The 13839-nt window shown below is 51.0% G+C and overlaps 1 protein-coding gene across 1 annotated transcript in view; it reads left to right on the forward strand.

The window, feature by feature from the left end:
• The window catches only part of IGDCC3 (immunoglobulin superfamily, DCC subclass, member 3), a gene marked incomplete at its 3' end in the record, with an annotated part of 40530 nt that overhangs the window by 23957 nt on the left and 2734 nt on the right, over positions 1–13839 (forward strand). The window contains exons 7-8 of the mRNA XM_010075906.1: positions 8440–8687; positions 9077–9241. Coding sequence (XP_010074208.1) covers positions 8440–8687; positions 9077–9241 — 413 coding nt within the window. The remainder of the gene's footprint in view (positions 1–8439; positions 8688–9076; positions 9242–13839) is intronic.

A 13839-nucleotide genomic window follows, 5' to 3' on the forward strand; every position in this document is an offset into this window, starting at 1 on the left:
ATTTTCGTGCAAGGGGATGGGGATGTTTGTGCTGAGGAAATGATACGGTGGGATGCACTTGGTGTGTAAATTACAAGCTGACAACATAGTTTCTATGGAAATAGCATGGAACAGTATACTGGAAAATGATAGCACCTATGTTGTAAATCTAAATTATTGGTAGAGCTCTGTACTCTGTGGTGCCATATAGCTGCTATCTGTATTAACAAATGTGTCTCCTGAATGCGAGTACCCAGCCTCAGTTGAGGGTCCGGACCTTCTGTTTGGACGGTTGGGAGGTGCTGTGCAGGCACCAGGGCTTGTTCCTCAAGGGAGAACAGCGATTTTATTTTTCTCTATAATATAGCTTTTTGTTTTGAGGTTTGAAGCTTTTTTAAAGCTTTGTTATAGGGAGGAGGGAAGGATGCGAGTTGCGAGAAGGATAAAGTGTGAGCTCTAATGAAATCCTCTCTATCAGTGGAGGTTTTCTCTGAGCTGGAAGCTTTTAGAGTTTCAGGGGACGTTGTGTGTGCCCAGAGAGATGCCACTCAATCCAGGCTAGTGGTCTCCTAGGTCATTGCATGGATTTCTGGGGCACGTCTGCCCTTGCAATATGAACAGAGCAGAAATGAGAGAGGAGAAATCAGTGCATCCCCTTTTCTTGACCAGGAAGCAGAGTTAGAAGCAACCAAAGACTTTACAAGCGGTCATTAAATCCGAGACAAAACTCACCCTGAGTCCAGCTCTGGGTCTCGCCTGTGAAATCATTCCTCTTCCCAGTTTGAGGCAATAGGGTCTTTGGTCCTGGTCGTGTCTCCTGGCCAGGTCCCCATGCCTGGAGCTGCGCTACATGTGCGCATGAGCTGCGAATCGGTGAACATTGCCGTAATCGTTTTCTTATGGCAATCATTTAATGCAATTTAGCGTCAGTCTTTTCCACGGCGAGCGAAATGATCAGATTACATCGCATCTGGCACAGGCTTGAGGGAGCTCCGCCAGTTCCTGGGGCTCAGCTGACACGTGGCATCGTCTCAAGCTATAGTAACGCGATTGTAAAGCTCAGCCCTAAGGCCATCCTACTCCACGATGTTGAACTTTTGGCTTCTTTCATGCTACTCTTGGTCTACTCTGACCCCCAGCTTCAGGCAAGCATCCATGCCTGGTGGTTTCCAAAGCCTGAAAAATTCCCCCCACTGGGACAGCAGGGCTGGGTGCTCCGTGAATTGGAGAAAACAGATCAACGGCTGGGTTTTGGTTGTTGTTTTTTTTTTCCTGAGCTTTTTCAAGTTGTCCTTTGTTTCGTTCTCATGGGCATGACTAAGTGCTGTAACCCACTTAGTTCCAGGCAGAATCAGTTTGTGATTATGCCTTGGGTTTATCAGTCTACCGCACTTGGAAAATATTTGTCCATATAAAGATGGATCTTGAATCTACTAGTAATGAAGCCACTAAACTGCACTATGAGCTTTTTAATTAGATTACATGGTTTCTGAGAAAATTCATTTGGATTAAAACTCTGCTTAGTATGGCAATAAAGGTTTGAATGCCCCCAAAGGGATTTTTGCTAAAAAAAGAGTAAATCATCCCAAATCATACCATGTGCTAATTGATTACAAAATGTATCGTTCTGAGCAACTTGGTTCTTGTAAATGAACACAGCTACAAGTGAGGTCCAGACCTGCAGAACACGCTGCGTTCGAGATGCTGCTCTGCTCCTGCAAGCTTGAGGCATCGCTCCTGCGGGCAGCACCTGGGAAGATCCAGCCATCAAACTGTTGCTTCACAAAGTTGTCACCTGCGTCACCCCACGCCGTGTCTCGTACGCAGTAACCGCAAACCCAAGGAGAGCAAACCCTCCAGGTCAGGGGGCTTCAGAAGCCCACTGTCGTTGAGATGGGACTTCAGGACTGGATTTGCTGCAGATCGGATGTGGTGTGACATCAGACGGTCACTTGGGAAGCAATTTCCATTCTTTCAGCACAGTAAAATCAGCCTCACTGTCTGCGTTGGATAAATACCCCTTCCCTCGCGGTCCTTTGGATGTGAGTTCTCATCAGCTGATGTGTTGACGGTTTCGGGGCACATTAGCATTGAAGATCAGCCTTCTGCCGTGCCCTCTCCAGAGGTGGTTGTTCTGTTTGGAAAATGCCAGCGGCGTGGGAGCAAAATACCCGATCGATGATTAGCAAAAATCAAAAGCAGTTCTGGGATAGCCGGTAATTGTTGATGAAAAATGCATGAAGGCTCCAGGCGTAGGGAATTGTGGGGTTTTCCATTAAAAGCTGTGAATTGAAATCACGGAAGGAGCTGGCGATGGGGCTGCCTTGCCATGGGTTGGGGATGGAGCTGCCGGGGGTGATGCTGCGCTGAACCGTGCTCTTGGATGGAGAAGCTGATGGAGCTTTTTTGACTTTGGTCGTCCTCATGTCCAGCAGCCACAGGGTCTGTCCCTCTCTTGTTGATCAGAGATGCCATTTTGCCCGTCTTGTTCTTGGGGTGATTCGGATCGATCATGATCCAAATGCTGGCGAGGTGAAATGGGTGTTTCCAGCAGAATTCCCACCCGGCATCACTAGCCCGGCACAAAAGCAGGAGTACCACTGCAGGAGGAAGGGACGGTTACCTTTCTGGGTTATTACTTCAAATTCTACAAGGAAGCATGAAATAGTACCCGGATCACTGCTCTGAAAGCTTTATTGCTTTTCTTCCTTTGACCCAATCAGGGGGGTAATTTTCCAGGTAGAAGTATATCACACGATGGGGTTTATATTGCTGTAATAGCAAGGAACAAAGGCCAATGTCTTCAGAGGAGGCAGGCTCTAAATATCAATTTCCCAAGAAGATTTTATTTACAAAATGGTAATTAAGGGACTTCATTTGTTCTACTGGAAAAAGGCTTCGTTAGAACCTGGGCTCAGGTGGTGTTTGTCTCCTTTTTAAATTCTTCCGCGCTGGTTTGCGCTTGTTTTAGTGCTCTGGGAATGATGCACTTCAAGGGCTGTGAATGTTCAAGGTTCACCAGGGAAAATATTCCTCCGTAAATAAACTTCAGGCCAACTTTGCTTTTCTTGCACTTGTCGTATCGTTTAGTCCTAGCACGAGCAGTTGGGACAGGACAACCCTTTTGGTACCAAACCCAGGGAAACCACAACCTGTCATTCACAAGGTGGCTTTTGTCTATAAAACCCATGTTGGCTGGGTGCGGAGAGACGCAGATGGGTTTGTACATCCCTTCGTGGTGCACACAGCCCACAAACTCTTGAATTTGTAGGGATTTGGACACCTGAAGGGAGGACAGGCAAGCCTGCAGGTGATGTATGCACTGAGTTTGGAGACCGTTGGTGGTTACGGGAAGGGTACCATATAGCAAATCATATTTCAGTTCCCAGAAGCATGACCAATAAGTATGTGGAAGACTGGGATGTCAACCAGCTGCTCCTGGTTTAAGAATAATTTATGGGTTTGACTTTGTTTGGAAGACAGGTGGAAATGGCCTTCACAAGGAGGGTCTCTGCAGGAGCACCCAAAGCCCCGTAACCAGTGGGGCATCAGCGTGCTCCCGCCTGCCCTGCACCAAGCAGGGATTGCCCAGCCCTATCGCACCAACGGGAGCTGCAGCAGCTGACGGCGACAGGCATCAGTCTCTTGTTCTCGTGTGGCTGTGATTATTTTTTTTAACCAAGTTGCCTCTGTATTTTTTCTCTGTGTGCTGCTCCACAGAGCTGCTCTGGAAGTGCGTCACCAATTCAAGGTTTTAAGTGTTTCTTCAAACTGTTGCATGCAGCAAAGTACATCTGCAGAGGATGGTCCTTACACGGGAGCCTTCGAGGCAGGACTGAGCCCATCGTGGTGCACCCTGAAGTCAGCTTCCCCTGGATTAGGCTGGGTCTTTTCCCTCTCCAACACCCATGCCCCTCGCTGGGATGAAGGTCTGGGGAATTTTCCACTTAGCAGCAGATAGTCCAGCTGCCTGCATTATCAGTCCTACCAACATCTGCCCTCCCTTCCAGGAGCTTTTCCTGAGATATTTCATAGAATCACAGGATGGTTTGGGTTGGAAAGGACCTTAGAGATCATTGAGTTCCCCCCCCTGCCATGGGCAGGGACACCTCCCACCAGCCCAGGTTGCCCAAAGCCTCATCCAGCCTGGCCTTGAACCCCTCCAGGGATGGGGCATCCACAGCTTCCCTGGGCAACCTGGGCCACTGCCTCACCCCCCGCACAGGAAAAGATTTCTTCCTAATATCTAGTCTAATTCTGTCTTTTTCCAATTTAAATCCATTTCCTGAGCTCTGCAGGGATGGGAGGACACAGCTCCACCGTTTCCCCCCAGGAAGGCTCAGACCACCTCTGACACGGAGCAGAGCTGAACCAAGGGGTCCCAGAGCCTCCAAGGCTCCTGACTTTAGTGTCCAGTTGGATTGTGGATCTGAGCCAGCCGCTGCTTGTCCCCAGTGCCTGAGCAGAGAGAGAGGCAGACTCCATGGCACGATGCACCCCACTGGGACCAGCAGCATCCCTCCAGAAACTCGGGTGGGTCTGAAACCGCAGGGTCAGGCTGAGATCCCAGCCAGCGGGCTGCAGTACCTGCTCAAGATAAACCAGTTTGGATGGAAGGGGTTCATTCTCCTGCATACCACAACCCCATTTCACCTAGGAAGCCTGACATGATATTTAATTTCTGGAGGTGTAAGAAGATGTTTATGGAGGGCTGGGGACAATATGCAGCATCCCTCTGGGCTGGTGAACATCACTTTGCAAGCTTTGCGCCTTATTCTCAGCCTGTCCAAGGCAACTTTCAAATACAGGGCTTTTCTGGAGGAAACCAGAGGGAAAAAAGCTCCTTTCCAGCACTGCACTGGCTGGCAGCCCAGGAGCGGTCGGTTGGGCGCAGCACGGCACAGCGTGACCCGTGACAAATGGAGGCAGAGCAGGGCACGGGGACGCAGCCCCTCATCGAGGCACCGGTGGGTTTCTGGAGCTGCCGGCACTTAAAATGCTCTCGGCGCTAGCCACAGCCTGCTCTCTGCATTAATTTCATCACACTCCCTCCTTTGTGCACGCATGTGCATGCTGATACCCTTCCAGATGGGCCCCTCTTCTTCTTTGTGCTGCTGAATCGATGAAGAGCCTTCCTTCAGTTCTCAGACTTTTTTTTTTTTCAGAGGAGCCTTTGGAAAGCTGATCTCTGGTCACCGGCCCGGACCCCTGACCCGAGTCAGATCAGTCATCCTGATTGCCTATGAGCTGGGAAGACAGCTTGGGAATACAGCGGCCTTCGAGCGGCGGAGGCCTCTCATTTCGGCTCCGCCGGGTGTGAATCTGCAGCCGCTCCTCTTCCCCGCTTCCATCAATGCCTGTCAGGGCATTGTGCGGAGATGTGATGGAGCCCTGGGCTTGCCCGAGCATCTTTGGTGACCAGCAGAAAGCCTTCTGGCATCTCGCCTCGTCTGATGTGCTTGCGGCGCTGCCAGTCTGGCGCTCGCGGGAAAGTTTTCCAACAGCAGATGTCCCAAAGTGACAGATTTTTTTTTTTTTTTCCCCCGTCAATGGGAAGAAATAAAAGGACACCGCATATTTCAGATGGTTGACGCGCAGAGACGCTCTGCGCCTCCTCGCACGGCAACTACATATTTTCCTTATGTTTTGGGCTTCCTCAAAAAAAAAAAAAAAAGGAAAAAAAGAAAAAAAGCAGCAAAACCTGGTAAAGCTGTGGGACTCTCCGGGGCGGTGATGCAGTGGGTGACGGCAGGAAGAATTTGTCAATAGTTCGGATGAAAATGGGTGCACACAGAGGTGTGAGCTGGGATGATGCTGGGGTCCTTGTAACTCACTGCCAGCTCCTGTCCTCCTCCTTGCAGCTACTGGAGTGCTCCAGAGCTCACGCTGGGCTTGCAGGGAGCTCAGCACCCTCTGTTAGAGGTCTGCCTGTGGGTGTCGGAGGGACCAACAGGGAGAGAAAACCCCCATTCTCAGGAAGCTGGTGTTTAGATGCTGGGCATTCTGCTTGCCAACTTCTCCAAGCTCGGTTTCTGCTCCTTGCCCAGGTTTATAGGCACAGCCCAAAATCCTGTTGTTCTGTTGACCCTGTGGCCGGAGCATCGTTCCAGGTAACGTGGGCCCAGGGAATGGATGGCCGAGGCTCTTACTGCACTGTGTGTCCGAGCACAGCCTGGTAAATCTCAATGAAAATGAACTTTTCATGGAATCACAGAAACACAGGATGGTTTGGGTTGGAAGGGACCTTGGAGACCACCCAGTGCCACCCCCTGCCATGGGCAGGGACACCTCCCACCAGCCCAGGTTGCCCAAAGCCTCATCCAGCCTGGCCTTGAACCCCTCCAGGGATGGGGCATCCACAGCTTCCCTGGGCAACCTGGGCCACTGCCTCACCACCCGCACAATAAAAAAATTCTTCCTAATATCTACCCTCCAGTGCTCCCAGGAGAGACATCTTTACCCCCAGCATCACGCTGGTGCCCTCGGGCTCCTCGCACCGCTTCCCAGCCAGGCTCCCCTCTTCCCTCTTCTGCATCCTTTCCCCTCTGTTTAAAGCAAATAAATACTCTTGGAGGCAGCACAGCCTAAATTCTTGTTTTTCCAGGGCTGCTTTGTGCTTGGGAAGCTTCACGCCGCTCTGGAGGTGGGTGCCAGCCCAGCCTGGCTGCTCCTGGGTGGCAGCAATCCCACGTGGCCGGGGCAGAAGGGAGCATTGCTGCTCCCTCCACACATCTGCTTTGTGCAGAGCTGCGCGTACAGCTTTCGGCCGGCGTAATCCTGCCTTCTGCCATCTGTCCTCGCAGGAATCGAGCCTTGTTGACACGGTTGAGCCACGCATCGGGTCCGTCCTCCCCGTGCCCCCCTCCCAGCTCTGCCTTTCTCCTTCCGTTTAATCAGATGCGCTGAGCCCGTGGCTACGAGGGGAGCTTAGGGCTGATTCTCGAAAATCACCATATCAGCTGAAACCATCACATTTGATATTCCATTTACAATGTTTCCAAGGAAACAAAGGTACAGGGCATAAATAGATGACTGTTAAACATTTGCTCGCTCACCATGGCCCTGATAATTTCCAAGGCAGGAATACGGATGGTAAATCAACAGCAATAATAAATTTTAATACAGGAGGACTAATATTTTGCTGCAATTAGAAGAAGCGTTCGTTCTGACATAGAGACAGGCAGTGTTATTTATCATTTCCACTTCCCATGGACAGTTTTTCATTGCCATAAAGGGCAGCGTTGATGATGGCTCCAAAAAAAAGCTGTGGAGTGCTCCTCGGATCAGCAGGGTGTTGGGACTGACTCATGTGCGGTCAAGTCCCAAGTCCACCTGGAACTCACTGCAGGAGAAGAAAATAATTTATTTCTCTCTAGAAGCAAGCAGGGGATGTGGATTTGGTTAGGTTTGGGTCATTTCTTACAGAAAAATAGCAACCAAAAAGCTCATGAGAGCTGTGGTGTGAGCTGATGAGATGATGCTGGAGCTCGGAGGCACCATGGGCTCCCAGACATCCATGGCCAGCCAGCAGCAAACCACAGTTTGAATGAACTGGGCAGGACTGGAAACAGAGCTGCACAGATAGGGATGAATCCAGAGCGGTGCATGGATGGGTGATGCTCTGAAGTGGAAGGTGAGGCAGTGGTGAGCGGGGCTTTTATTCACATAAATTGAATGGTGTTGTTCCAGGGTTGATTTCTGAGGAACGGAGCAAGCCCTGGCGAGAGACAGAGCCTGGCTTTATCGTGGAGGCTGAAAGCAGCTCCTCAGCCTGGTGTGGAGGTCCCCAAGAGCAGATGCTCAGAACTTTTGCAGACAAAACTTGCAACTTGCTCCCAAGCTTTGGCTTTTGGCTGGTGGTGACCGTGTTTCTGAAAAGGCAGAAGCAGGAGCTGAGGCTGTGACCCTGCCGGATCAGGCAGCGAATCCCCATGTTACCCCAAGACTGCTCTGCTGGGCTCTAACGCAATTAGAGCATCACCCGAGGGCTTTCTGGCTGCTCTTGATTAGACTGGGCTTAGCAACCGGCTGGGGTGCCTGGATGGGTCCCACTGGTGTGTACTGGAGCTAGGCCAGGGAAAGCGGGTTTGGGTGTAGGGATGCGCTTGCTGCAGAGCTATCGCTGCAGTGTGGCTCGGATCTTCCTGAATCAGGGCTTCACATCCTGCCGTTCCCCAGCCCACCCTGTGTCCCCTCTTGCTGTACCTGAAACCCCGTCTTATTATCGAGATGATCGAGACAGAGATAATCCGCCCGGTGATGAGATCCAGGGAATGGCCCATCCATCTCCTGGGCTTTTCCTTCCCCAAAAGCACCAGCCCACAGCTTTCTGTAGAAATAAAGGTACATGGGATCTCCTGCCACCACAGCCAGCGTTGGGACCATGGCATGGCTGGAGGGGAGGGACACCCACTGCAGAGCTCCCCATGACATGCTCTTCCCTCTTGTGTCCCCATGCAGCACCCTCTCCATCTACGGGATCAACCAGGCGGACGAAGCCATCTACCAGTGCATCGCTGAGAACAGCGCCGGCTCCACGCAAGCCAGCGCTCGCCTGACAGTGCTGTGGGCAGACGGGCTGCCCGGTCCTCCGCAGGGCGTCAAGGCTGAGACGGTTTCGGCAACCACCATCCAGGTGTCTTGGGAAAAACCTCTGCAGAACACCAAGGAGATCATCGGCTACGTGCTGCACATTCGGAAAGCTGCAGGTACGGTGCTTTATCCACTGCCCAGAGCATCCTCAGCCTTCCCTGTGATTTAGCAATGCAACCCACAGGATAAAACAGATCTGCGCTGCAGTAGCCAGTGCTACAGCACCCAGGTTCTCCATCTCCTCCTTATTTCTGAAAAAAAAAAAAAAAAAGATGAGGTAGTAATGCTGATGTAAATACCAAAAGGGTGGGGAGGGTGAAGCTGGGTGGTCAGGTCAGGCTGCCTGCTTAGGTCTCTTGCAATGCACAGAAATGTGAGCAGAAAATGATGTGGGCAGATGCATATCCATGTTAGGGATGAAAATTACCGCTTGCAACATCTGTTTAGTCTCTTTACCTCTTGCCGAGCCTAACGCCGCTCTGTTCTCTCTTTTTTTGCACATCAGATCCCGTAGAGCTGGAGTATCAGAAGGCTGTCAGCAAGAGCACCTTCCAGCAGCTAGTGACTGATTTAGAGCCCTCCACCAGCTACAGCTTTTACATCAAGGCTTACACCTCCCGCGGTGCCAGCAAAGCCTCCGAAGTCACGGTGGTGAGCACGCTGGGCGAAGGTAAGGAACGCTTTGTGTTTGGACCGTCCGATGCTGAACCCCGCTGTGCGTAGCAGCAGTGCCGGTCACCCCGACAGCCGTTCCAGAGCGCTTTGGCACCTAGCTTGTGGTGGTGCTGCTCCTTGTTCCTGCTCCTCCTCTGGGATATCATGGAAAATTCCCTTGTATCATTACACAGGCATTGCCTCTCACAGCTGATGCTGTAGCAGGGGGTGAGTGCAAGTCTGGCTGGTCTCGTGCCTTGCAGCTGCTCTGGGCTTTTCCTAAGCTGTTTGCAAAATGCAGATTTTCCTGCTCAAGCAGCATCTCAGCATCCTCCAGCAGCTCTGGTACTCACAGCTCTTACTTGATCGGTACCACATTTTTCTGAATTTGCATTTTTTTCTGCTCTACCCTGGAGAAATCACACCAGAGCTGAGCTGTCCTGACCTACAAGTCCCTGCCTTGGAGCATCCTTCTGTTTCAGTGGGAGGTTAGGGTGACTCCAGGGCTTTTTCCCTGACTTGGCCTCCCAGATGTGGCCACCAGTTAGCTTCCCCAGTTAGAAAATGGGTGCTCTGATGCAGGATCCTTCCACACAGACACCAGATGGAAACCCCTGCCCCAGTATGATCTGTCAGCGGCATTTTAGGAACATTTTCCTCGACATTTCCTAGAGCACCTTTGAATCCTGGTTCATCTCACATACCGAGACTCATTTCTTAGGAGCATCGTTCTCATGAACACTCAGAAATGATGAATGTGCAGCAGAGGGGGCCTTGGGCGTGAGGCTGTTATTCAGGATCAAAAGAAGCAGTGTGTTGACTGCTAGGTGGGGGATCCCGTTCTCATTCCCTTTCCAGCCCTTGCAGATGTTTACTACAGCATTTCAGCAACACCACCAATAAATCCTCGCCCTGCCGGGTTGTTACCCTGCAAGTTTATTTTCTTTGGTACTCCACGGGGAACCGGTCACCCTGGGAGTTTGTTTTTCCTTCTGATTTAGAGACAGAAGGATGGATTTCAGGCAAAACTTGCAACTCCTTGACCCAGCGCTCTGAGTTCAGCTACTGGAGCTCCAAGCCAGCCACGCTTCATAGAGCTGGGTGTTCCTGCAGGAGGCTGGGTCAAGCTGGAGAGGACTTTGGGTCATTATCACCTTCGATCACGACAGGGATGGTTAGGTATCTGCTAATGGCATCATCAATGTCCTGGCTCTCTGAAGATTCAAGGCATCGCTGTACCGCTCTGCTGTCCTTTAAAAAAAGGCTTGTCTGGTGTAAGGAAGCTTCAGCAATTAGCTCCACGTTCAGGGTGGACAGGCTGGCCTGGTGAGGATCACTCAGCCCCAGCTTGGCTTTGCCTTGTGGGAAGATAAAGAGATTTAAACCCCGGTTCTGGCTCAATTTGGTTGCTTTGCTTCACCCCAGTGCCTGTTGCTTTCTGCTCAGAGAGGTGAGAGCGGGTCAGGGAGCCAGGATCCGGTGGCTTTGGTCACCAAGTGAAGATTTTGCTGCAGATTTGCCTCTTCTCAGCCCAGCCATGCCACCCCACGCCTTCCCGGGAGAGCGGTGACTCCCCGGGGCTGGGGGAGCCCTGGATCTGTGCTACCAGCCTGGGAAAGGGACGGGATTTCCCTGACACGCCGTGTCTTGGCTTTGCCATCCCGGCTCAGTGCGATGCACGTGAGATGCATGTGAAGCCCTGGGGTGGCAGGACCCTCCGTGTCACCATGTCCTGCCTTGCGTGGAAGGGACACGGCGGGTGAAGCTGGCAGCCAGGGACGGCTCGGCAGAGCCGGGATGGTGCTTGTTGGATGCTGGGGATGCTGGAAACTGGTCTGAGTTTATACTGGTTGATATTGAGACTGGTCTGGGGTTATACTGGTATTGTCTGGAGCAGGAATATGGTGAAGGTATTGAGGAGCAGGGCTGCTGTCGGCTCGGGAATGTCAGCTTTTCAGGGCTAGAAATATGCTGAGAGTGCACTTGGCTGAAGCTTCCAACGCTTTCTAGAAGTGCCGTGCTCCTTCCTTCGTGGCTAGGGATAATTTTGGATAAAAAGTAGAAGGGAAGATGCTGTAGAGAAACCACCCGAGGGAACCTTGTCCTCCATAAACCTCTCTCGCCAGGCAGGTCCTCCCATCTCCTCCCCGTCGTTCTCCTTCCCGCTGGTTCACAAATGCCATGGTGTTTTCAATCTCCAACTCTCTCCGCTTCATGAAGCAGCCCACGCTCCTTGCTCTTGTCTTTTCATGCTTTTTAGGGTTTTCTCCAGGACTTTTTGACATTTCTCTAGGATGAAGACCGTTCCTTTAGTCACCTTCGGCTAAAGACGCCTTCAAGAAGAAAGTTGAAATGACCTGGGGAAAATTCCAAACAGCACAGAAGAGGAAAACAAGTATCCCAGCCCATAGCATGAGGGAGATGCCTCACTTATAGCATATATTACGTCTTATATAAACTTCTGTGAAGCACCTATACACCGGTGTGTGTGCATATATTTATACACACACAGATATATTCCATCTGTATACATTTATTTGTTTAATATCTTTATAAAGAGCACATCCATTCTGCAAGTGCGTACATACAATCAATATTATCCATATATATATATACTCAAAGTTTGAATAAATACTATATATTCCATACATTGAAGGAGAGATATTCTTGTGGTTTTTATTAAATGTAAGGCTCTGCAACCCTAAAATAAAGCCAGCTCCTCACAAGTCAGGACACATCAGTGTCTCTTTGTCCATGGGATAATGCGATTTCCCTTTCTGGGGTGTTTTCACCCAGGATTTGGAAAATGATGCTTTGAGCGACTTCTCCGAGGGGGGATCCAGGCCATTCCTAATCTTGCCCTAAGGGGAACTGGGAGACTTTGAAAAAAAAAAGAGTATTTAACTGGAAAAATATGCAGCCTTGGGAAGAATGGTACGTTCTGGTATAAATAGAGTTAACTCTGTGTTTTGCCCCCAGCAATTGCTAAGCACAGCCTTCCCATCAATGAAATCGGAATAAATCCTAGCAAGAAGTATTTCAACCCATTTTTTCCCATTGGCAGCACTCAGGTAGGATGGGATCTCGCGAACCTGACCGAGCACAGCTGCTCTCTGTCTTTCCTCCTGAATCCCCACAGAGATGCTCACCAGTCAGCAGGGACTTGTTCTTCTCCCCACGCTTATTCAGAGGACAAAGCCCCTGCAACCTGGAGAGCATCACTTTGGGAAGAGGCAGCAGTGCCCAGACCCTCCTGCTCACCAGGAGAGATGTTTTTCCTTTCCCTAAACCTCCTGGTGGGAAAGCTTGAGCCCTCTCCATGCCTGGGAAAAGGCGAACGGTTGTGCTGTGTGGCTTTGCCTTCGCTATTAAATGAAGAAGTGCCCTTTTTAGCTTTATCAGGGTTAGATTGACACGAGCACATTTCATCCGCTTTTCGCCGTCACTCACTAAGTGGCTGTGCTGAACTCTCTGCCAAAGGACGCCGTCGAGGCCAGGTTTGTGTTGCTCATCCTTTAGAGCCCCTTTGGGGAAAGAAATGAGACAAAATGCAACATCGGTCCAATGCGAGCCCGGCAATCCTTCTGTTTGGGAACTTCAGAGCTTGTAATCATGTGGGATTGGAAAAAATAGCTCTGCCTCAAAGCCTGCAGACTGCTGGAGAAGCAAGGCTGCTGTTCTGCGGGGTGGTTTTGCTGCAGGGTTTAGCTGAGCTGGCAGAACAGTGCCCTAAAACCCTTCTCCCTCCTGGTTCCAGAGCAGAACCTGGTGCTTTGCACCTTCTGAATGATGCCAAAGGTTGGGAATTAATGGGAGTGTTTGGCTTTGGGGGTGTCTGGTGGAAATGAGATGAAAAAAAAGAAATCATCAGTGACATGTCCTGCTGAGACATATTTCGGTGTTGGTGTGATCAGGGGATGAGAAAGGGAGGGCGAGGGGAAGGAACATGGTCCTGTGTGCCCTGGCACTGCTCAGGGCTCCAGGGTGGGGTTTGGTGTAAAACCAGCTTTGGAAAACCCCAGATATTCATAAGAAAATTGGCTTGGCTTTGCAAATCTTTGCCTCAGCCCAGGCTGATGGGGCAGGATGGGGCCAGGCAGCTTTTTGGGGACGTGGGGAGGAAAATGGCCATAACTCCCCCACTGACACTCACCCTGAGGATGAGAGCAGGGTTGGGGACATTGCCTGGAGCAAAAGGCATCCTGGTGGCCTTTGAATCAGTCCTGGGTGACACTGGGCAGTGGCTGGGACATCTTCCCACCTAAACCTGGTGCACCCCTAAGGCCAGATGAGTGCCTGCCTACCGAAACTTTGCAGGGACCTCAGGCTGCTCAGATATTCAGGGCTGTTGATAAAGATGCTCCGGTTCTCTCCTAAGTCCCCAGCACAGAATGACCAACCTTCCTCCTAAAGCAACCGGGGAGAGCAAGCTCCTGCGCACCCTGCAAGCCAGCACAGGTACCTCGAATGCTTTTAAGATGGATATCTCCAGCTCCATCCCTTCTGGTTCCTTCCTCCCTGGGGGATTAATCATTCTGAAAGGTCCTCGCTACCCTCAGGGCAAGGGCAGAAAGGTGGAATTTGGGAATGCGGTGCCAAAGTCCCTGCATTCCT

Source organism: Pterocles gutturalis, unplaced genomic scaffold (genome assembly GCF_000699245.1).
Source record: "Pterocles gutturalis isolate BGI_N339 unplaced genomic scaffold, ASM69924v1 scaffold3443, whole genome shotgun sequence".
Classification (NCBI taxonomy): domain Eukaryota; kingdom Metazoa; phylum Chordata; class Aves; order Pterocliformes; family Pteroclidae; genus Pterocles; species Pterocles gutturalis.